Genomic DNA, 22,384 nt, shown 5'->3' with positions numbered 1-22,384 from the left:
TGGTTTTGTTCTTACTGAAATAATATAGAAAAGTGAACAAGTAATGTGTGCAGCTTAATGATCACAAGCTGAACATATTTGTTCACCTACTACCCAGAAGAAAAGGCACCATTGAGGATCCCAGAAAACCACTCTTCCCTTTTCTTGTGCCTCATGAATGACTATTTTACACTTTAAATGAATAGTTTAATAAAAATGTTGCCATTTTTGATAAATGAAATGATGTTTTATTGTGTGTTGACTTCTTTTTTAACCCAACAAACATATTGTTACATTGTAAGTAGTCTACTTGTTTGAATATCACAGTAGTCACCTTTGGGATTCCTCTGAGTTCAGGGTTGTTATAAATAACATAGTCGGGGCTGGAGAGATGGCTCAGAGGTTAAGAGCACTGGCTGCTCTTCCAGAGGTCCTGAGTTCAATTCCCAGCAACCACAAGATGGCTCACAATCATTTATAATGTGACCTGTTGCCCTCTTCTGGTGTGCAAGTGTACATGCAGGCAGAGCACTGTATACATAATAATAAATCTTAAAAAATAAATAAATAGCATAGTCATTTTATTTCTTGAGAATACATTTTATTGCAAACGTTATTCAGTTATTGTTGAGTGTCTATGTGGGAGCAGATTTGGTTTACCGTTTTATATGTACGGCCTTAGTAGATTTTGCTACACAGTTACGCAATCAGGATTCTGCAATCGTTAATTGCTGTCGCATAGTTGGTGTTTTAATTAACCTTTAAAACTGTATAACAAATAACCTCTACAAACCAGTCATTGTACTGTGATTTCCAAACACAAGCAAACAAATTAGTATCACAAGTAAAACAATCACTTGGGGCTAATAAGTGCAGATTTTATCTAATCATTCTTCATATTAGAAGTCTTTAAATTTTTAAGTTGTTTTAGATTTATGTGTGTGGGTGTTTTACCTATACATATGTTTGTGTACTCTGTTCACTCTTGGTGCCCCTTAGAGACCAGAAGTGGGTTTTGGGTCTCTTGGAACCAGAGTTACACATGGTTGTGAGCCAGCATGTGGGTGCTGGGACTGGAATGCTGGTCCTTAACCACTTAGCAACCTCTCCAGCCCCCATGTTAGAAGTCTTAATATTAGTATTCGGTTACATGGTTGTGAATGACTAAAACAAAAATAAATATCGTAAGTCTGTGAATAGAAATAAATAAATAGAAACAAAAGGAAGTGGGAATTTGTACTGGTTAAAGTGATGAAACACATGTTCCATCACTTTTTTTTTTTTTCTGTTTTTAACTCCAGCTCTCAGTTTTTCCAGAATGAAAATTTTATAGTCCAGCAGGCTTTGCCCACATGACAGCGAAGGATGGCCCCTAGAAACCTTGGGTCAGTGTGGTCCTTAGTGGCAGAGAGAGACACACTTTCTACTACTGTTCTCAGTTCCTCCCACAAAACACTGATTGGCTGTACCCAGAGATTGGTATATGCTGATTGGATGGGTAGACCTTGACCATATATCCCTCAAGGTAGAGAGCAAGGCATGTCAAACCCATGAGTTAGATGAGGTTATTTAGGGCTTGGATACATGGACTACTGGTAGAGTAAATACTTAGGATATGCAGTGCTTTAGTTTCAACCCCTATTGAAAAAAAAACAAAAAAACCAAAAAATTTATTTTAGAACGTGGACAGAGGAGTTGTTTCTAAAGCAATGCTAAGCAGGTAGGAACAAAGCAAACACATTATAGCATTAAACATGTTTAACTTGCTTTTGTCTTCCAGATTATTGCAAATCACCAAATGCAATCAATTTCATTTGCCTCTGGAGGGGACCCTGTAAGTATAGATCTGTTAAAGTTCTTTTTATAAATCCTAAGAACTTTCATATGCAGAATGTTAACTACTTCATGTCTTCCCTAGATATTGCAATTTGTTAAATATGTCATGTATCAGGTAGATAACAAAACAAAACCCCCAATGATTTTAGCAAATGTTTTCCATGTTCCGGGTTTTAAAAGGTTAGTGCTCTCTAGAAGAACTGCTAGTGCTCTCTGCTGTTTGTAGCTGCTGTCTTATCATCTGTTAAGTTTTTAATTAACATCAAAGTTATGAGAAGTGTGTGTCCTGTGTGCACTGCCATTGCTCTTCCAGAATGACCCCCCAACGGCATTCTAAGCAGACTATCAGTTGGATTTAATACGTGACAGGAATCGCATTCACTGTCACTGGTGTCAGCCGAGGCCAGTCTATAATGGCCATCCAGATTTGCATAACCTCGTGGAGACACTGCTCAGCCATGGAGGGAGAATTTGCAGTTCCTCTCTGTCCAGAGGCTGTGGAGGGCTCAGTCCCTACAGACTGTTCAGAGTTTCTCTCTGAGAATACGATTCAGAGTGTCATCCTTGATTCCTCACCGCTTTACTTCTGGACCAGAGCATTGAGAGAGGAGCTGCATACACACTTAATGAGTGTTGGTCTGTTAGCAAACAGGGTGTGTAAAGAGATTTCACAATGTGAGCCCAGGAGTGTGTGTGTGTGTGTGTGTGTGTGTGCTTTCATGTCAGGGCTGGTGCACAAACCCTCATTCACTCTACATCCAACATGATGTCTTTCTCCTTTTTTTCTTTCTTTCTTTCTATTTTGTTTTTCAGATGAAGACTTTCCATCCTGTCTTCATCTTATTTTATTTTCAAGACAGGGTTTCTCTGTGTAGCCTTGGCTGTCCTGTACTTGCTTTGTAGACCAGGCTAGCCTCGAACTCACAGTGGTCCACCTGTCTCTGCCTCCCGAGTGCTGGGATTACAGCATGCACCACCATGTCCAGCCCATCCTGTCTTCAAATAGCTTCAAAGCTTTAAATTAATTGAAGCATTGTCCTTGCCAGAATCAAGCTGTCTGCAGCCAGTGTGGGGAACTGTGTACACCAGTACAATCAATGGAAGCCTTGGGCTCCACTGGCTTGGGCTTTAATGACCATCTGCTGCCCTGTTCCCCCCCCCCCCAGTCACGTTTTACCCTCCTGTCAGAAAGGTTAGTAAGGTAGATTAGTGCTAAGCAGTGGAGTCAAGTAGGTTTGACATGCTAACTTTCCTAAGGGTTCGGGTCTTCCTTTGCAGGATAAGGCTAATTCCTGTTGCTTCCATGTTGCAAGAATCAAGTGAGATGATGCACGCTAGGGCCGGGCACAGTGTGACAGGGCACAGGACACACAGTTAGAAAAGGCATTAGAATCTTTATCCGTATTTACTTTAGGATGCCCACTGAGCTAATTCACCTAAATAGCTAGCTGGGTCCAGGGATAAGAGGAAGCTGAGTTAAAAATCCTGTGTGATCCAGCGCGGTCTTTCAAAAGCATGGATTGTTCTTTCTGACCGTGACGCCTGCTCCTCCTCCTTGAGTTTATTCTTCCTCAAAAGGTTTGCGTCTCCCTAGTAACTGTGCAGGCAGCTCTTGCAAACACTTCTATAGCCACCCATGCTTTCTCTACTTCAAAACATGTTGCAGATTTGTGAAAAAGTAGAGATATTTTCTCTGGACATTTGCTCTTTCCTCTTATGTATTCTGCAATGTCTCCCAGATATTTATAGTCATAGAACTTAAAAACCAATTAGAAAGTTGGAGATCGTTTGGAAGATGATGAAACAGGTTGGGGTGGGCTTCTTCTTCTTCTCCTCTTCCTCCTCCTCTTCCTCCTCCTCCTTCTCATCCTTTTCCTCCTCCTCCTCTTCCTCCTCCTCCTCATCCTCCTCTTCCTCCTCCTCTTCCTCCTCCTCCTCCTTCTCCTCCTCTTCCTCCTTCTCCTCCTCCTCCTTCTTCATCAGCACCTGTTCTAGCCTGACACTGTCTCACCTGTCAGCTTAACAAGAGAGGTCAAGTCGGCCCTGACCGGGGCTCCTAAGAAACCGAAAGCAATGCTCATGGGTAGGATCCTTACTTATTTAGAAGCCATTCCAACACATCTTTCTATTTGCCAGAGACATTTAGTTAGGTGTGTTGTATTTTTGAAAATGACTTAAGACAGGTTCTGCTGCCCCTGAGATCGTCTTCCTGCATGATTCATTGTGGTTGTTAAGTAGCGGTCCTGGAGGGCTTTACCAAAATGGCTTTTACTTCCTACCAGGAGATTGCCTCCTCCTCTAGAGACATCCTTATACTTGGAAGTGGCATTGTAGGTATTTTTCCCTCTGAGAATTGAGATAACAAAAGCATCTTTGATTTTAAGGTCAGACCATTCATCAGCTCCCTGTTTTCTATAAAAGCTCGAATTTCCGAATGTCTTTTTGCCTATTCTCACAAAGTCAGCAGCATATCTCTTTTTGGACTTAAGTTATTCATAGGTTCTCTGCCTATGGATGGAACAATTTGTATTTTTGCAAGCTAGCTTGCACCACACACATGCAACCAAAGAAACCAACAGGTTTCTGATCAACTCATTTTCCGATGCATATGAGTCTGTTTGGACACAGGCCAGTGGTAATGCCACATCCTGGCTCCTGCTGACTTTGTGACAGGCAGGGTTTTACACACCTTTCAACCCAGCCTAGGGACAGTCAGTTCCTAGACAGTTTTAAAGAATTCCTGAGTTGTGTTCTTTTTTATTCCTAATGATATAATCAGACCCTGAACTTTCAATCTCCATACTCTTTCTATAAGGGTCAGAAAACACAGATTTAATTGTTAAACTTTACAAAGTATGCCATTGAACAATGGTTCTCAACCTGTGGGTCTCGACCCCTTTGGGGACTCAGATATCAGATATCTTGTATATTAGATATTCACATTACATTTTGAGACAGTGGCAACATGACAGTTATGAAGTAGCAACGAAACAATTTTATGTTTGGGGGTCACTACAACATGAGGAACTGTATTAAAGGGCCACAGCATTAGGGCGGTTGAGAACCACTTCCATACAGACAATTACATCTAAGATTTTGTTTCATTGTTGGATCCTAGGAAGTCTTATCTTCCAGTGGTTACGATTCATTCATTTTAAATGCAATTGCTTTTCTTTTTTTATAGGATACCACAGACTATGTTGCCTACGTAGCTAAAGATCCAGTCAACCAACGAGGTATGGAAAAATAACTTCTGGGTTTTCAAAAGAGCTGTTAGGTATCAACTCTAAAAACCAATGGTTATTTCTAATGTACATAATAATGACTGTTGCACAGAGCAATGGCACGCCATCACTCTAAGAAAAGTATGTAAATTTGAATTGGAAATAGGTATTCCTGACAGCTGAGAAAAGTGGAAAAATTCACAGGCAGTATTTAAATCCCAGTCACTTGAAAGATTCCCAAACTAAAAAGCTTATGAAAAAAGAAGCTGTATTGGTTATGGTAGTGGGGCTCCCATATCCCTGGGTGATAAAGAAATTGCACATAAAACTCAATGAGGCATTGGTGTGTGTGTGTGTGTGTGTGTGTGTGTGTGTGTGTGTGTGTGTGTGTGTATGTCTATGCACTTGTTGCTGAAGAGCCTGGAATGTTCTTTGAATTTGAGTACATGAACTTTTTTTTTTTTTTTTTTTTGAGGCAAGGCTGGTCTTAAACTCATCACTATGTAGCTAAGGATAACCTTGAACTTCTGATCCGTTCTCTTGCCTTCACCTCCTGAGTAGGATTCCATGCCCAGCTTTATGTAGTGCTGGGGCTAGTCCTCAGTGGGGCTGTGGGTGCTAGGCAAGCCCTGCCTGCCTTTAGGTCTCAGCGCCAATGCCTCTTCTTTTGAGAGGCCGTCTGCTGACTACATGTCCTTCCTCTAGTCACATGCTCCCCACGCACGCCCATCATGGCTCCGTGTTTCTCCTCTTATGAACAAGCCACACTTGGCTGCCTGCTTTTCTCTCATGCTTGTTTGAACGTTTCGTGTTCTTTCTGTCAGGCTGAGACCTCTCCTATGTCTCTTACTGTTGTTTCTCAGACACTCTTCACAGTGGCTCAGACATGGATGATGCATAGAAACTATGTTTTGAATGACTGAGTGGAGGAGTCGAACGGATGTCTCGTCCTAGGGTATAGCGAGGCTGCCTAAGAAACGCATCTGCTGGCCATGCTTTGAGCCAAGGGCCTGAGGTTCCTTAGAAGGTTTGACCTCTCTGAACAGACAGGGTTGGCACCGTTTCACATCCTTAACTCCAAGGCATTCAGACTCTGCTGAGAGGTGTGCTTAGGCCAGTTTCCTTTAAATAGAACCTGGGACTTGGGGGGACTTCTGCCACCCTAGTGATGGAATTTGTCCCCAAATAATCGATTTAACATGGTGTGGTATTTGGCCATTGAAAAAAAACTTTCACTCACAGAAGTGGAAATGTGCATGGCGTGCTGGGAAGCACAACCACAGACAGACTGCATATGGAGGAAGGAAGACACTCCACCAGGGCAGATGAGAAAGCCCTAATAAGCAGGGGCTTGATCCCGTGGGTAGATGCATAGAGGTGCTGTTTGAAAAGCAGAGCTTTAGAAAGACTGGTCTGGAAGGCTGTGGTAGGTGCATTCAAGGAGAAAGTGGAGCCATGGACACAGTGTGACTGTCCGGGTGAAATGATGAGGGAAAAGCCCCTGTTGGTACAGGGCTTGACACATAGGAGATGCTTGGCAGTTGCTTGCCCAGAAGGACACAATCCTGTAGATGTGGAAAGGAAAGAGCAGGTGGCAGACACTTTAAAATAGCCCATTGAAACTGAGTCACTCTGAGCTGCGTAATGGTGAGCGAGTGACTATGAGTTGACAGAACCGTGCACGGGGAAGGTGCAAGCAAGGAGCCACCCGAATAACCGCTTGCTGTGTTTGGGAAGACCTCTAAATAACATTTGTCTTCCTACCATAGGAAGTACACATATGGAAGGTAGATCGCCCCAAATACGAGGCTGGTCTTAGCCACGTGCTGTGCTCCAGGACAGTCTGGGTTATAGACTGAGACCTGCTACCCTGTTTTTATTTTTAAGGATAAAGAAAAGCATCTAGAATCCAGATGGGAATTTGCCTGGACATCTGTCCCTGTCTTAGTTTGATTCTTTGTGGCTATGATCAAATACCCTAACAGAGCAACTTAAGGGAGAAGGGTTTCTTCTGGCTCCCTGCCTACGGGTGGCTGTCATGGCAGGTAGTATCACTTCGGTCATCAGGAAGCAGGGAGCAGTGAATGTATGCTTGCTGCTCACTTCCCTTTATATGTACAGTCCAGGATCCCAGCCAGGGAACAGAGCCATCATCATGGCTGGGGCTTCCCACCTCAGTTAATACAATCAAGATAGTTCACCTACACGCATGCCCAGAAGCCACCTGCCAGGTTGTCAAGTTGATAGTTGGCAGAAACGTCAGAATCACTGGGAATCTGTAGACATGTTGTTGCTTTTGCTCTTGGGTCAACTCTAGTGAGGAGTTCAAAGGTCAGAGTTAGACGTGGAGAGGAAGGGCCGTGTCTTGATTAATTAAGTGAAACCAGCAGAAAACATTGTAATACAACATGTTCATTCAGAAAGTTCCTTCTGCTCTGAGGGGCTCAATTGATCTGGGTTGCGTGAGGGAGCCCACAGGATCACGGCATGTGGATTTTGGGAGGGTGTTCTTGAGCACTGTTGACTGAGGTCATGCATGAGTCCAGAGGATTCAGTTTGCTTTTTAATTTATCAGCTTGCTATTATAGGCAAAGAGCAAGGCTGGAATCGGGAAGACTCCATTTCAGTGAGTGAGATGACAGATTGATTCAAATTCTCAAGCCCCAGTGAACTGGCCTGTATTGGTTTGTTTTTTTTTGTTTTTTTGTTTTTTTTTTTTTTTGTTTTTTTTGTATGTTCACACAGATGTGCCATGGAGGTCAGAGGACAGTTAGTGAGGGTCATTTTCTCCTTCTACCACATGGTGCCCAGGAATTGAACTCAGGTGACCAACCAGATTTGACAGCAGCCACCTTTCCCTGCTGAGCCATCTTGCCAGACCACAGTTATCTTTTAAATATAGCTTCTGATGTTTTGGGCATAAATGACAGAAAAGACCTAGAAAGCACATTTTTTTCCCTTTCACCTTTCTTTTCTCAGGAAACCAGGTCTATCAGAACAGATAACTTAGAGTCATAGGGTGATTTTCCTGGGTTTAAAAATTAGTTATTTCCCCATTATTTGTTCCCCCCTTTCCTGTCCTGTGTATCTGCAGAGAACCACCACCACAGCTTTTGGGTACACACACACACACACACACACACACACACACACACACACACACACACCTACCTAATTGCATCCTAATTTGAAAAGGGTGAGCTGATATGGAAGAAAAGTATGCAAAGACTCGTTATCTCTTGGAAGGGACAAACATAACCTGTAGGGCATACGTGGGAGAGGAAGGGCATCAGAGGGACCAGAACTTTCTCAGGGTCTGTACTCAGTTAGGATTGGCGCAGCTGAAAGAGCAGTATAGTGCAACAACTGTGTGTGTGGCTGGCGAGGCCTTCCGGAAAGCTGGGGCTTCAGAGAAGGAAAACAAGGAGCCTCAGGGGAGAGATGGGCCAGAAAAGGACTGTAGAGAATGGAGACTGCCCGGAGCTCACTGGGTACCAGCAAAGATTCTGAGCTTTATAGGAAGCATTATGCCTTCTGCCCTTGCACTGCAGTTGTAGAATGGTGCTGCTTCTTGCAGTTGTATCTACAGTGACAGCAGAGAGCAGAAAAGCAGTGTGGCATTGTAGATCCCAATTCAGATAAGGTCTCATTGGTTCTAGACAAAGGTCATTAATGGTCTAAGTGGCCTAGAGGATGAAGGGGACAGTTCCGACCAAATCTGTGCACTAGCGGTGCCTGATGAGCACTTACACAGAAGGGTTGATGAAGGAATAGGATTTGCATGTCCCTGGGGAGCTCGGTGAGATAACTTATGCAGTCCAGTATCTCAGTGCCTGGCTCCCGGTTCCTACCTGCTGCCTAGCACCGTCCAGCGGGGAATTGTAGTGAAGTTGCCACTAAGGAGATAGAGACTCTTGTCAATAGGAAAAGGACAAACCGTGCAACAGAGAAACAAAGAAAAGCAGCTGTCTTGTCTAAGCAGATGTGCCTAAGACTTTGGCTCCAGTGAAGAGACAGGAAGGGGGTGCGGTGGTGGTGGGGGTAGTTAGGCTTTTTAGTTAGAACTCAGAAAAGTAGAAGGCTTAGCAATAGAGATCTGCAAACAGCCGCACAGAGGGAGAGACTTCCAGGGGGCTACAAGTAGAGGAACTTCTGGGGGGGCTACCAGTACATTATTTTTTAAGGGGTTAATTATCCCTTCTGTCTGCTCAGCTTAGCTCCCGCTTTCCTGAGGCTGGTCTGCTGGCCAGGTGATTGATAGGCCCAGTTGGATTCAGTATTATACAATGTTCTAGTCTCCAGGGTGTGTGGAAATGCCATGTGTCCACCCGGATTCTGTTCCGCAGACCAGGAGAAAGTAGCTTTCCCTTCATGGGCCTTAATACGGCCCTGATACCACCACCTTTTCACCTGGTAAATGGGATGTGAAGCCCCAAAACTCACCATGGATAGACATCTGCCCTTGATGCCGCTCTAGTGCCCAATGCCAGCCAGGAACAGGTCTTGAGGGATGGAAGGGGGGGAGAGCTAGAGGGAGGGGAGGGAGACTTAGAGAGTGAAGAAGAGGAGGAGAGGAGAGGAAGAGGAAGAGAGGAAACAAGGACCAGCTGCATGTGCAGGTTTGGGCAAACTAGAATTTCTTCACCAACAGAGGAATCCAGGAGAGAGGACAGATCAGAGGAGAAGGGGAGGAAGTCAGACAAGAATCATCTTCTTATGAAGAGGAACACTTTCTCCCAGAGAGGACACCAGGATGGTCACACACTGAGTAGTAAGGGGACTGAAGGGAAAGGTGGGAGCCAGATAGCAAGGATGAGGAGGAAAACATGGCTGACAGGAAGTGGAGGTGGGCACAGGGTTTCCTGGTAATATTCCTCAGTGTGCCACCCCCGGATACCTAGTTCGGCTTTTCCATCCAGAACAAGCTGGTATCATGTTTTCCTATCTTGCCTAAGGCCCTTTGATGAACTCTTCAGTTTATGAACGGCCTTCTTTGTAGAGAAGGCAAGTTCCAGTAAAAGTGTCAGTGGCAAGTCCAGCCTTCTGTAGCTGCTGTTCGGGGAAGACCATGCCGTCCTCAGCTCTCCAAAGCCGTGGCAGGTTTTCATATTTTATCTGAACTAAGCCTGAGAAGAGGCCCTGGTTTACCTGGACTATTTGTATACAGAAAGGCCGGGGGCTGATTATTGAAAGAGAATTGTAAAACCAATGCTCCAAGCAGAGAAAGCTAACTTAAATAGACTGGCTAGCTTATATTTATGGTTATAATGTACACAGGCTGCTGTCTGTGAATCTATTGTTGTTTTTTGAGTCTTTGGCTCCTGGAGGCATGTGCTACTCCATTTGCATCCCACAGCACCATCTGGTGGATTATCTGGGGTACTGACCTTTATTTCAAGATCTAATTTTAGACAAAGGTTGGGCCTTATGGAAAAAAAAAAAAAAAAAAGAACAGCCTGCTAGCAGAGAGTAGTGGTGCATGCCCTTAATATCTGCACTCAGGAGGCAGAGGCAGGGGGATCTCTGTGAGTGGAGGGCAGTCTCTCTACATAGTGAGTCCCAGAGCAACCGGGGTTATTATGGTGAGATCCTGGAGATGTGCCACTGGGGGTGGGCTTTGAGGTTTCAACAGCTCACACCACTCTCAGTTATCTCTCTCTTCCTGGTGCTGCTTGTGGACCAAGATGTGAGCCCTCAGGTAACCGTGTCAATGCCACGTGCTGCCTGCCTGCTGCCACACTCCTAGCCATGATGGTCATGGACTCAGCCACCGAGGAACTTAAAAAAACAAAACTTCATGAAAAGCCTTCTACCCCCTAAGAGTAATCTTCATTCTTTTGTGTCATATTACTGTTAGGAACCCATGTGAAGGGAATTGCTATGATTCCTAGGATGCCCTCTGTCCCTTACTGACACAGGTAGGACTGTGGGCGTGGGAAAGAAAGCAGGCCTGCAGCGACTCCTGATGTGCATAGCAAAGCTCAGCCTGCCATGGCTGTTTGGATGTCACCAAGAATCACTGTCTGAGGACACGGTACCTCTTATGTAGTCTTTCTTTGCCTAGTAGTTGCAGATGGGCTAGTTCCTGACCAAGAATTCTGGTTTGACATTTTTTTGTGTGTGACTCACAGCCTATTCCTAAGCCGCTGCCCTGTGATTAAACTATGAGGGAGCTCACAGCACAGCACAGTCAAAATATGGGTGTTTCCTAAGAGGAGGTGGGCATGGCACAGGTCTAGGGCCAGCCTGCCATTTTCACAGAGAGAGACAGGTGCCCTTTCCTTTTTCTTTCTGTTTTCCTTTTCTTTCTATTCAATCTTCTTTAAAAAGTAGTAGGCAAGCAACAGGGTAACCAAAGCAAAGCAGAAAAGTATTTTGGAGACTCTGCCTATGAACAGACAAAATCAAACTTCTAGGTGTTCAAGTCAGAGAAGCTCAAAAAAAAAAAAAAAAAAAAAGCCAAAGCATTTTAGAGTGTGCTCAAGTGGCAGGGGGTGGACAATTGGGTTAATTCTTCCTGTGTGCCCAGATTTCTTGTCCTGTTCCTCAGAGGGCTTAAGCTACTATGGAAAATAAGTGCTAGGCTTTCTCCAAAGTAAAGAAGTAGCCTGCCCCATTGTTCCCGTAAGTGAGGACCTTGTCATGGGGAGTAGAGTCATGGCTACTTTTCTATTGCTGTTACAAAACACATCATCAAAGCAACTGTAAAAGAAAAAGTTTGTGGAGGATTTAGTTTCCGAGGGCAAGTCCGCGATCATCGTGGTTGGGAGCATGGCATCAAGCAGGCAGGCATCGCACTTAAGCAGTAGCTGAGAGCTCACATCATGATCCACAAGCACAGGGCACAGAAAGCTACCTGGCATGACATGGGCTCCTGAAGCCTCCACCCCACCCCCAGTAACGCACCTCCTCTAGCAAGGCCACACTTCTTAATCCTACCCAAAGAGTTCCACCAACTTGAGACATCATTTAATTATATGAGCCTATGGGGGACATTCTCATTCAAGCCACCGCAAATAGCACATCCAGGGTTACACAGATGGTGGCATGATTGGAATGTGAACTTGGCTCTTTTTCAGAGTGCTTCAGTAACTCACTCTCTTATCTTTCTCACAGAAACTCAGTGTTGGTGGCCTCCCCCGCCCCCAGGCTTCCTCATCTTTATATCTTGACATCTTTTCAACCCAAAGGAAAAAAAGTTGAATTTTGCAATCATTCTTGTGGTTTTGTTTTAAATTAAGCCATGAATATATGAGTTTAGAAATAAACAAGAAAATCCTCAAGTAAACCTTTTTATAAAATGTAAAATAACTTGCCTTGCTTCTTCGGCAGAGCACATCTCAAAGGGTGCTTGTCACTTCTCAGTGTATGAGACTTAGCCAGGAGGGAGAGACTTCTTTTTCCTCAAGCAATGCAAGCAATTATTTATCATTTAGTTCTTTCTTCAATAAGCTCCACAACTATTTCTCACAGATTAATATTGATGGAATAGCTGAAATAATCATTCAACAAAATATTCTTTTTTTAGATTTATTTATTTTATGTCTATGAGTACAGTCTTCATGCACACCAGAAGAGAGCACCAGATCTCATTAGAGATGGTTGTGAGCCACTGTGTGGTTGCTGGGAATTGAACTCAGGACCGCTGAAAAAGCAGACAGTGCTCTTAACTGCTGAGCCATCTCTCTAACCCCAGCAACAAAATATTCTTAAAACTACTTCTATGTGTTTTTTACCCTAAAAATCTCCAGTAAAGAAAAATATAGAGCCAATGTAAAATGGCAATAAAGAGAGACCAAATATTTTCTGAGAGTAGAAATTATGTAAATTTAAAGATATTTTGAGTTTTCAAAGTTATTATTAGCTCCTAAGTATGTTTTAGGATCCAAGAACACATTTCTCCTGAAGGTGTTCAGAGACATAAATCTTTTCAATAAATGTGTGGAAAGATAAATATATGTTTTCTCACAATTGTGAGCACTGAAATTCTCTATAGATAGGTAAAACCTTTACACACAACACCACACACACACACACACACACACACACACTGGCATGAAAGCAGACGGGAGACTGCAAGGAGGGATGAGACTGGTGGGCAACGGATGGGGAAGGAAGACTGAAGGAGGAAATGGGAGGCCACGACTGTGGTCACATTACTTGGTGTCCTTGAAGGAAGCTGTGTGGACCCAGCAGTATGCACAACACATGCACACTGCTAAAACACTAAAAAGAAAGATTCAGATTTATCAGATTCAGATAAAATGTATAAGCTAGTAAAACCATCCAAAAGGCAGGTTAATTCTGGGTTGAGAATATGGGAGATCTCTTGAGTTGTTGTCATCCTGGAGTTAAGAAATACTGTTACCGCGGGGTGGTGGTGGCGGCGCACACCTTGAATCCCAGCACTTGGGAGGCAGAGGCAGGTGGATCTCTGTGAGTTCGAGACCAGCCTGGTCTACAGTGCAAGTTCCAGGACAGTCAGAGATACACAGAGAAACCCTGTCTCAAAGAAAGCCAAACACACACAAAACAAAAACTAGTTACAAATTCTACTGTCCCTCCTTGCCTTCCAGCTCCGGGGGCTGTTGGAGTGAATGGCTTCCTACATTCAGATGTATGACATCTGTCCCAAAGCTCACGCTGCAGATTGGAACAGTTAAAGATCTCACAGACCTCCCTCCTTCCATAGATCTCCTTGTGGTTAATTTGTTGCAGTGATAAAGTAACAATAAGGAACACGCAATGGTCTTCCCAGTGCTTCATCTAATTTCTTACCTGCCGCTTTCCCTCCCTTTCCTAGTCTCAGAAAATATCTCACTTCGAACAGCAACAGCATTCTCACATGTGTTAAACTGCTTATCAGACCTTCCCTCATTACCTCATTTCCTTAAACTATCCAAATATTCTGCATTTTTATCTTTTAATTCTCATAGGACCTCCCCCTGCCCCATCTTTTAGACCTTCTTGCTAGTATTGATTTTGTCTATAAATTAGCCCAAGTATTCTTCCTGAGTGATCCTTAGGAAAGCTCAGGCAATTGCAAGGCCTTAAGCATGACACACACTAACCAAGTCGAGAATGATGTCACAGCTGGGTGCAGCTGCTGTAATTTCAGTACCTGGACGTGGATGCAAAGAAGATCAGGAGGCAAAGTTATCTACAGAGAGGTGGTAGCTCGCCTGGGCTGCGTGAGACAAGAAGGCAGTTGCATATGGCAACATAGTAACACCCGATTTGTTTGTGGTGATATGCTCTTAACTGCTTCTACCTATGTGAGAGCTAGCCTTAGTGTCTGCTTTTATGAGACTACATCTGGTAAACCCTCACTGTCTTCTGGTAGTGCTACCTTCACCAAATCTGGAATTTAAGTCTTAGTGCAAAGTTCTTCAGTGGGGTTTCAGTGAGGCTCCCCACCCACATCACTGGTTTACAGCAGCAAAGGCAAGACAAAGGGCAAGTAGAGACGGGGTCTCCTTGCACCTGTGTCCTCACCAGCAGCTCCTTAGGGGCCAGGCTTGGGAATTACTTTTTGTTCCTGTCTTCTGTAATCTACCATGCAACACAGCCTCAAACCTGGCTTTCCTATGTGACTACCACCCTTCTCGACTCCTGTACTGGATTCAGGAGCTAGCATGTAGCTGGTAGTAACATCATTTACTCAAGACTGTCTTACAGGCAGAATGCTAGCTCAGGGGCAAGGATGCCTGCTACCAAGCCTGAGTGTGATCCCAGAGACTCATGCAGTGGAAGGAGTGAGCCGACTATCACGAGTTGTCTATATTACACACACACAGAGACTTATAAATAGTTGAACAAAAATAAGACAATCTAATTAAAACATGAACCCTAAATATCTGCCTTAATACTAAAATTACTAAGTTTTTTTTTTCAAACAGTTTTTCTCTGTGTAGCCTTGGCTGTCCTAGAACTCACTCTGTAGACCAGGCTGGCCTCAAACTGACTTGCCTCTGCCTCCTGAGTGCTGGGGTTTAAAGGTGTGCACTACCACACCTGGCTCAAGATTTCTAAATGTTTAGATATGTAGATTTTGAGTATTTTTTCTTGTTGATTCATATGGAATATGGAGTTTGATAATGCTATTTTAGAGATAAAGTGAGTCTTTAAGCCTGATTTTTTTTAATGCAACTACTTATTCATGTTCTGGAACTATTATTGATTTTGTGTAATGTTCTCACCATACTTAATTTTTAATGTGTCTCCTCACAGCGTGCCACATACTCGAGTGTCATAGTGGAATAGCCCAAGATGTCATAAGTACCATAGGGCAGGCTTTTGAACTCCGGTTCAAACAGTACTTGAAAAATCCTTCCTTGAACACGTGGGAAAGGTCAGTCAAGAGTTCCATAATTATTTAACTTTCTGTCTTTCTGACTATCTAAAGCATTACTCTGATGGCAGGGTGTGTGGTGCATGCCTTGATCCCAGCACTTGGGGAGTCAGAGGCAGGTAGGGCTCTGTGAGTTTGAGGCCAGCCTGGTCTATGCAGCACGTTCTAGGCCAGTCAAGGCTGCACAGTGAAGCCCTGTTTAAAAACAAAACACCAAAAAAAGTACTATGATGTTTTGAAGGTCACTAATGAGGTGATTTTTTTTTCCTTACAAGTAACAGTTTCAGTACAAAACTAAGCGAGAGATTTACTTTTCTTCCACTCGTGTTTATCCAGATCTTCTTCTGACCCTAAATGTGGGAAGGAGTCGAACCTGTGTCTCCAGTGTTATACAAAACTATGAATTGATAGAGTTATAAAATAATAAATGTTAACATGTTTCTGAGATTTTCTTTAACCCTGGATCTCTTGCACACTAGTAAAAACCAAACTAAAACCAAAGAGTAAAACGATAAGAATCAAAGCTCTCTGCAGGAGTCTGTTAGCTGCTGTAGGCACTGTAGGTGGTTGTAGTCCGTGGGGTGAAGCAGATGGGACGCAAGGAGACGGTGTTTCCGTCTGAGGCCACGGAAGCTGATTCTTTCAGGCCTCCAAGTTCACCACTCAAGAAATGAAATTCTTGGGTATTTTAAATGTACCCTTCTCCAAATTGTCATCTTGTGTACCAACAAGCACAAGGTTTGGCGATCCCTCTTTCTGAGGTAGGTCATCCAGGGCAACAAAGCAAAGGGGTACCAGGAGCCTTGGTGACAAGGTTTACCCATGATCATATGTGGGCTTTGCTCTTTTAAAACCTACTATACTTCCCACTTGCTACCCTAGGTAGGAGAGAAAGAAGGTCCATACGGGCAGGAGAAGGAGACCTTTTTAGACTCAGTTCCTTGGCCTGGTTCCACTCTTCACTGTCAGGATTCCAGAAGACCCGTTAAATAGCAAATCAGAGATTCAGCAAAAGCAACTGCAACCAAAGCAGCTGGAACCAAGAAGTGTTTTCTGGAGCGTTCCTCTCTAGGAGCATCTCAAAGTGGGGCAGTGAACAACTGGATGATGAGAAGCAATGCAGAAGCCACGCCTCTATTTTTGGGGTTTTATTTATCTACTCTCAGAATCTGTACCAGAATGTTTATCAGCTGCAAGAGGCAGTTCCTTTTCTAGTGGACAGACATGACGAGTCCTCTCACAACTCTGTTTCCAACAAACATCACGTGCCCTCACACCAATCTGTTTCACATCCCACACTTGAGATCAAGACAAAAACGCCTTTACATTTACTACAATGATACACAGTCATGTGGGTTGGTAGAATTAGATCATTCCAAAGAGACGTGATTCAGCTTGGGAAGATGGCTCAGCGGGCAAAAGTGTTCAGCACTCAAGTCTGCTGGCCTGAGTTCTGATGTCAGGAACCCAAGTGAAAAAGGTGGATGTTGTATCACGCACCTGCCATCCCAGAACTCCTTTGGTGAGATGGGAGTTAGAAACAGGAGCTAGCATGGAGTCCACAGTGAAACAGCAGAAATAAGAGCCGTGCCTTCAAAACAAGAATGAAGGCAAAAACTGACTACCTCAAAGTTGTCCTCTGACTTCCACATGTGTGCCATGGCGCTTGCACACACGCACACACACACACACACACACACACACACACACACACACACGTCTGCTTTTAATCACATTGTCCCCTGCCTCCCCTACATGCATGCAAAATCATAAAGAGATTTGCTTTGCATTATTCTTTTTATAAGACACTTTTGTGGGCTGCCTTGCCTGGCCTCAGTGGATGAGGAGGAGCCCAGTCCTGGTGCTACTTGATGTGGTGGGATGGTTGATAGAAGGGAGGAGCTCCTCTTTTCTGAGGACAAAGGGAGGGGAATAGAAGGGAGAGGGTGGGAAAGAGGGACCAATGAGGAGAGGAGGGAGGGGGCTTCAATTGGAAATATATACATTTAAAAAATATACTTGTTAATTCCGATTTGGAAGAAAAGCCAGTTTTTGCTAAATGTTTTTAACTCTGTTTGAAAATGTAAAACAATTGCATGTTTACAGAGGTCTCCGGCTTGCCATGTGTGATGCTAATGTTTCTTTATGAACACCATACTTGTCTAGATTTGTGCAGACAAGACAGCTGGCCACAGCACTCTTTTTTTTTGTTTTTCATCTTAGTTTAGTAAACTGGGCCAGGCCCTCTACCCAAAGAACAATATCTAAATGTTCTTTGGCCAAAACATTTCTAAAACGAAGCAATTGAAGTGAGCCAGAGACACACAAAAAGACTTTGCATTTTATAATGCTGTGTTAAAACAGCCTTTCATTCAGGCAAGTCATTGTTTACCCTCATCACTGCTACTATTAACTGCGGAGAAGTGCAGAAGCCTTACTCTTGACACTCTTCCCCAGCTTCTTCCATCTGGGTTACCTGCAGACCTCTAAACAAGTCAGTGCGGCAGGCCAGGCATTTGACATCACTCAAGCACCACAGTAAACTTAAAACATAGATGCACAGGTTTCCAGGATGATTTGCTTGGCTCTGATCTCTTTGTATCCCTTCTAGCCTTTGATTTCCCATCCAGCCTCTTGGGGTGTCTCTTCTTCCCCTTACAGTGAGGAGGTACATGTTGATGGTGCACCTGAAGACAGAGATCATGACTATTACAACGCAATCCCAGGGAAGCAGCCACCTGTGGGTGGCATTTCAGATGTGCGGGTCAAGGCTCCAGCTACAGACCAAATGGGTTACTGCCCTATCCGGTGTGAAAAGTTGTGCTATTTGGTAAGTAATGCTTTATTGTTACTGGTACTAGAGGTGTGCTTCTGTTCTTACAACTTGAGGGTTTTTAAATATGAAAGTACCATCTTTCTCAAAAGCGGAGTAAATCACAGTCTACACTAGATTATTTTTATTTCCGACACCCTACCTACAGCTTCCAAAGATGACATCACATCTGTCTTCACCAGGAATACTAAAGCCACCCAATGCACCGCTCTCGTTTTTTTCCTTCCCACCCCGCCCCGCCCCGCCCCCCACCGCCCAGGTCTACCCTAGCTCTTGCTTCTCTTCCTGAGCCACTTTGTCTGAATAGAATCCTCCCCTGTACTCTGACCCTCCCCCACTCTCATCCCCCTATCCCCCACCCCTCCCCCCACCAGCCCTGTGGTTTCGTCCTGTCCAGTCTCTGTCTCAGGACCACCCCATTGGTTCCATCTCTTCTGCCTGTGGACAAGCTTTAGCTACTGCTCCTCACCCCTTTCCTTCCCACTCCTAGGGACCATTGTCCTCATCCTTGCTCTCACACAGACACTTGGAGATCCTAACTCTGCCAGACAGTCAGGGGTAAGTGACTTTCATGTAGGTCATTTATGACTTACTTGCTAAGTGGACTCCTCCCTTTAGCAATCTCTCTCTATTTTTAGAGCTGGCACCTACTGGATGCTGTTCCATGAGAGTCCTCTTCTGTTGGCTTCCTAAACATTATTTTCATCTTGGTGAAACTTTCTCCTCCATGAAACTTTCATTTCTGTTCCCAGGCCCCTCTCTCTCTCTGTCCAACATTTTTATTATGGTGGAAAGAATCCTACAGTGAACCCTCACATGTACAATGTTTGACTCATTGCATTTGTTTTATCGCATGGGTTGACATATGATCCATCTTGAATTTTTTTTACATATTTGTGTATGGGTTGTGTCCATGTGTATGTCTGTGTGTGTGTGTCTGTGTGTATGGTGTGTGTGTGCGTGTGTGTGTGCGTGTGTATGTGTGAGGGCATGTGCATGCTGCAGTGTGCAGGTAGAGCTAAAAGGACAATCTGCGGGTTGAGTCCTTGCTTGTGCAGGGACCTTCCACCCACCCCACCTGCCAGGCTATCTGTTCTAGGAGCTTCTGTGTACTTGCTCATCTCTGCTTCCATTTCACCCACATATGCCCTGGGATTAGAGTTCTACTGCATAGGGCTTTGCATGAACTCTGGGGATCCAAACCCCCAACCTTCACACTTGCTCAGCAAGTACTTTAGACATCTATCCATCACCTTTCCAGCCCTAGACAAATCTTTCTAAAGCATGCATGTTGCACTTCTCCAAAGCATCTGCACATCTTCATCCCACTGCAGGAGAAAATATGTGTAAAGATGGGGTGGCTGGAGCCTCCTAATTGGCTGAGGTTTTCAAGAACGACAAATGAGTCTAGCAGAAGCCTCAGTAGAGTAGGGTTCTAGTTTCTCATCTCAAAATGAGGTAGCAATTGGGGTAGCTCAGTTTGTAAAGGATTTGTTGTGCGAGCGTGAGGACCTGAGCCTTATCCCCTGAACCCACATTACAAACAGAAAGTCAGGTGAGGGGGCATGTGCTGATGTCCTAGTGCTGCAAAGGGGGCAGCTAACTAGGACTCTCCAGCCAGCCAGCCTGGCCTATCTCAGTGAGCCCCTGGTTTCAGTGAGAGGCTATATCTCAAAAAGCCAGGTAGATGAGCAGGCGGTGGTGGCACATGCCTTTAATCCCAGCACTCGGGTGGCAGAGGCAGGTGGCTCACCGTGAGTTTGAGGCCAGCCTGGTCTCCAGAGTGAGTTCCAGGACAGCCAGGGCTACACAGAGAAACCCTGTCTCAAAAACAAACAAACAAACAAAACCCAAACAAACAAAATAAACAAAACCCAGGTAGATGGCTCCTGAAGAATATTCTGTACTTATGTGAACACACATGCACACAAACACACACACACACACACACAAAGTAACTAATTAAACATCACTCTCTAGCTGAGACCCTTTAGTGCTAGAGTGTGACTTCTGGAACAGAGGAAGGGACTCTAAAGACATAGGATGTGAGCAGTCCTTTTGACACCCCCAACCTTCAGGTCACCTCAAAGGATGACCATCAAGTACTATACTTCCCCACCCAGATTCTGCTTCAACTTGCAGACATCTCCCGTGTCAGAACATGGAGTTGCCTGCTATGTTTTCTTGGGAGCCATGATTTTCTTTACGAATGTGTACTCTTGATAAACGTCCTGCAATCTGTCGTTTGTACAGCCTGGAAACTCCAAGTGCAGCGGTGTGTATGAGAACTGTACGGAGCAGAGCGGGCCCATAGGTAGGTACAATGCCTTCCCAGCTGCCACCCCCAACTGCTGTTAAGTCGTATGAATGTGTAGGCCCCTGCTCTTAAGTTGCAGACATGGAACAAAGCACTCAGTCTTTGGTCTGCATGCTTCCCAGAGAAGCCAGAATGCTGTCGTGTAATGTTCAACAGCCCCACCCCCCTTGCTCTCGTGTGATCCCCAAGGTGGTGGCTGTGCCTCTGGTGTTTTGCACTGCACTGATACCACAACAGCTCTTACTGGAAAAGGATGTCTTTTGTGCAGAGCAAAAGGAAATTCCACCTCAAAGACTAGGTGTTGAGTTAGAATGGACACAGATGCTGATTCCACTGTGGTTAAGACAGACCAGTGCTCTAGTTTGGCAAAGGGAACAGGAGAGACATAGCTGAAATGTGAGTGTACCAATAGCTCCCACCATCCACCCTGCCTGGGAGCTCTGTGCTCACCCCTGTGTGTGCTCACCTCATGGGTCAGTCAGTCAAACACAAGGCCTCAACTGTCATGTTTAAAAAGCCTGGTGCGGTGGCGCATGCCCGTAATCCCATCCCTGTACTCAGGGAGGCAGAGGCAGGCAGATCACTGTGAGTTCAAGACCAGCCTGGTCTACAAAGCGAGTCCACAGGACTACACAGAGAAACCCTGTCTCAAAATCCACCCACACCCCCCAAAAAAAGAAAGAAAGAAAAGAAAAAAATACACATTAATAAAAGCAATTATGCTCCCAGCCAATAGCTTCATTCTTCCTGTCAGGACTATTTGTTTCTTTAGGAAGGTAAGTCTTGCAGGCTAGGTGGGGAAGGAATTGGGAAATCACTTCTAAGGACTCAGCCAACCATTTATCACCTTTCATATCTACTTTTGCCAGTGTAGCCTATTGACTTCACTTTTATACAACTAAGGACACATCAACGTCTTTTGTTTAGGGTTTCTCTCTGATTATTATAATTCTACATGCTGTACCTAAAGATCTGTGAGCTAAGACAGCACTTTAAATTTCTAAAAATATAGTTCCTTTTGATGAAAAGTAAAATTCCATAGTGGCATTTGCCTTAAATCCCAGCACTCCAGAGTCAGAAGCAGGTAGAGCCCTAGGAGTTCAAGGCCAGCCTGAGCTACATAGTGAATTTTGAGCCAGCCAGGATTACATAGCGAGACTGTTTCTAAAAAAAAATAAAATATTTTTTTTCCACAAAATTCCTTACAGTCAGTTAAAATCCAAAGTTAATTACTTCTCAGCTTTTGGCTGAGATCAAATGTAAAATTGTAAACTAATTCTTAGTTATATGGCTGAAAATGAAATTAAGGCTAAGTGCAAATGCCTCGAAGCCATGCTGTCTTGGACCTGTGACTCCTTCCTTCCTCTGCAGCTCCCTCTCTCCTCCTGGGAATTCCTGACAGTCCAGGATGCACCTTGCACCCTCTGCCGTATTCACAGCCTGTTGTCACGTGCAGAGGCTGCCTTGGCCTGTCTCTCACAGTCTATATTTACTCAACAGTTCCCTCAGTGAGACTTACTGAGGCCTCTCACAGCATTTAGTTATTAAAATAGGCGCACAACTACATCCCCGAGCTTGAAATTTTTGAATATGGGAAGAGTTAGAATTGGGGGGTGGGGTGGGCGGAGCCTAATCTGCCTAGGTTGTTATTGTTTCTAAGCTTGCGGTGTTGCTTAGAAAGGTTGTCCTTCAAGTGGAAGCACAGCCCGGCTGTGGTTGCCTCGCCTGTTTGTGAACAAAAGTTTAAAGTAGGGGCCCCAACCCATAACTCCATTTGATCAAGCAAGCAGTCATATGTCACAGAATGCACAAATACAGTGTCCTGGTGGCCCCTCCCTCTGTAG

The 22,384-nt window shown here is 44.4% G+C and overlaps 1 protein-coding gene across 1 annotated transcript in view; it reads left to right on the top strand.

Annotated features, from left to right (window-relative positions):
* Shc4 (SHC adaptor protein 4) overlaps positions 1-22,384 on the top strand; it is a 92,888-nt gene that overhangs the window by 55,413 nt on the left and 15,091 nt on the right. The window contains exons 5-9 of the mRNA XM_051144534.1: positions 1,760-1,813; positions 5,000-5,051; positions 15,270-15,390; positions 18,052-18,220; positions 20,477-20,537. Of these exons, the coding sequence (XP_051000491.1) occupies positions 1,760-1,813; positions 5,000-5,051; positions 15,270-15,390; positions 18,052-18,220; positions 20,477-20,537 (457 nt within the window). The remainder of the gene's footprint in view (positions 1-1,759; positions 1,814-4,999; positions 5,052-15,269; positions 15,391-18,051; positions 18,221-20,476; positions 20,538-22,384) is intronic.

The sequence above is a fragment of the Acomys russatus genome, chromosome 4, assembly GCF_903995435.1.
Source record: "Acomys russatus chromosome 4, mAcoRus1.1, whole genome shotgun sequence".
NCBI classification, from domain to species: Eukaryota; Metazoa; Chordata; class Mammalia; order Rodentia; family Muridae; genus Acomys; species Acomys russatus.
This window is presented reverse-complemented; position numbering and strand designations above follow the sequence as displayed.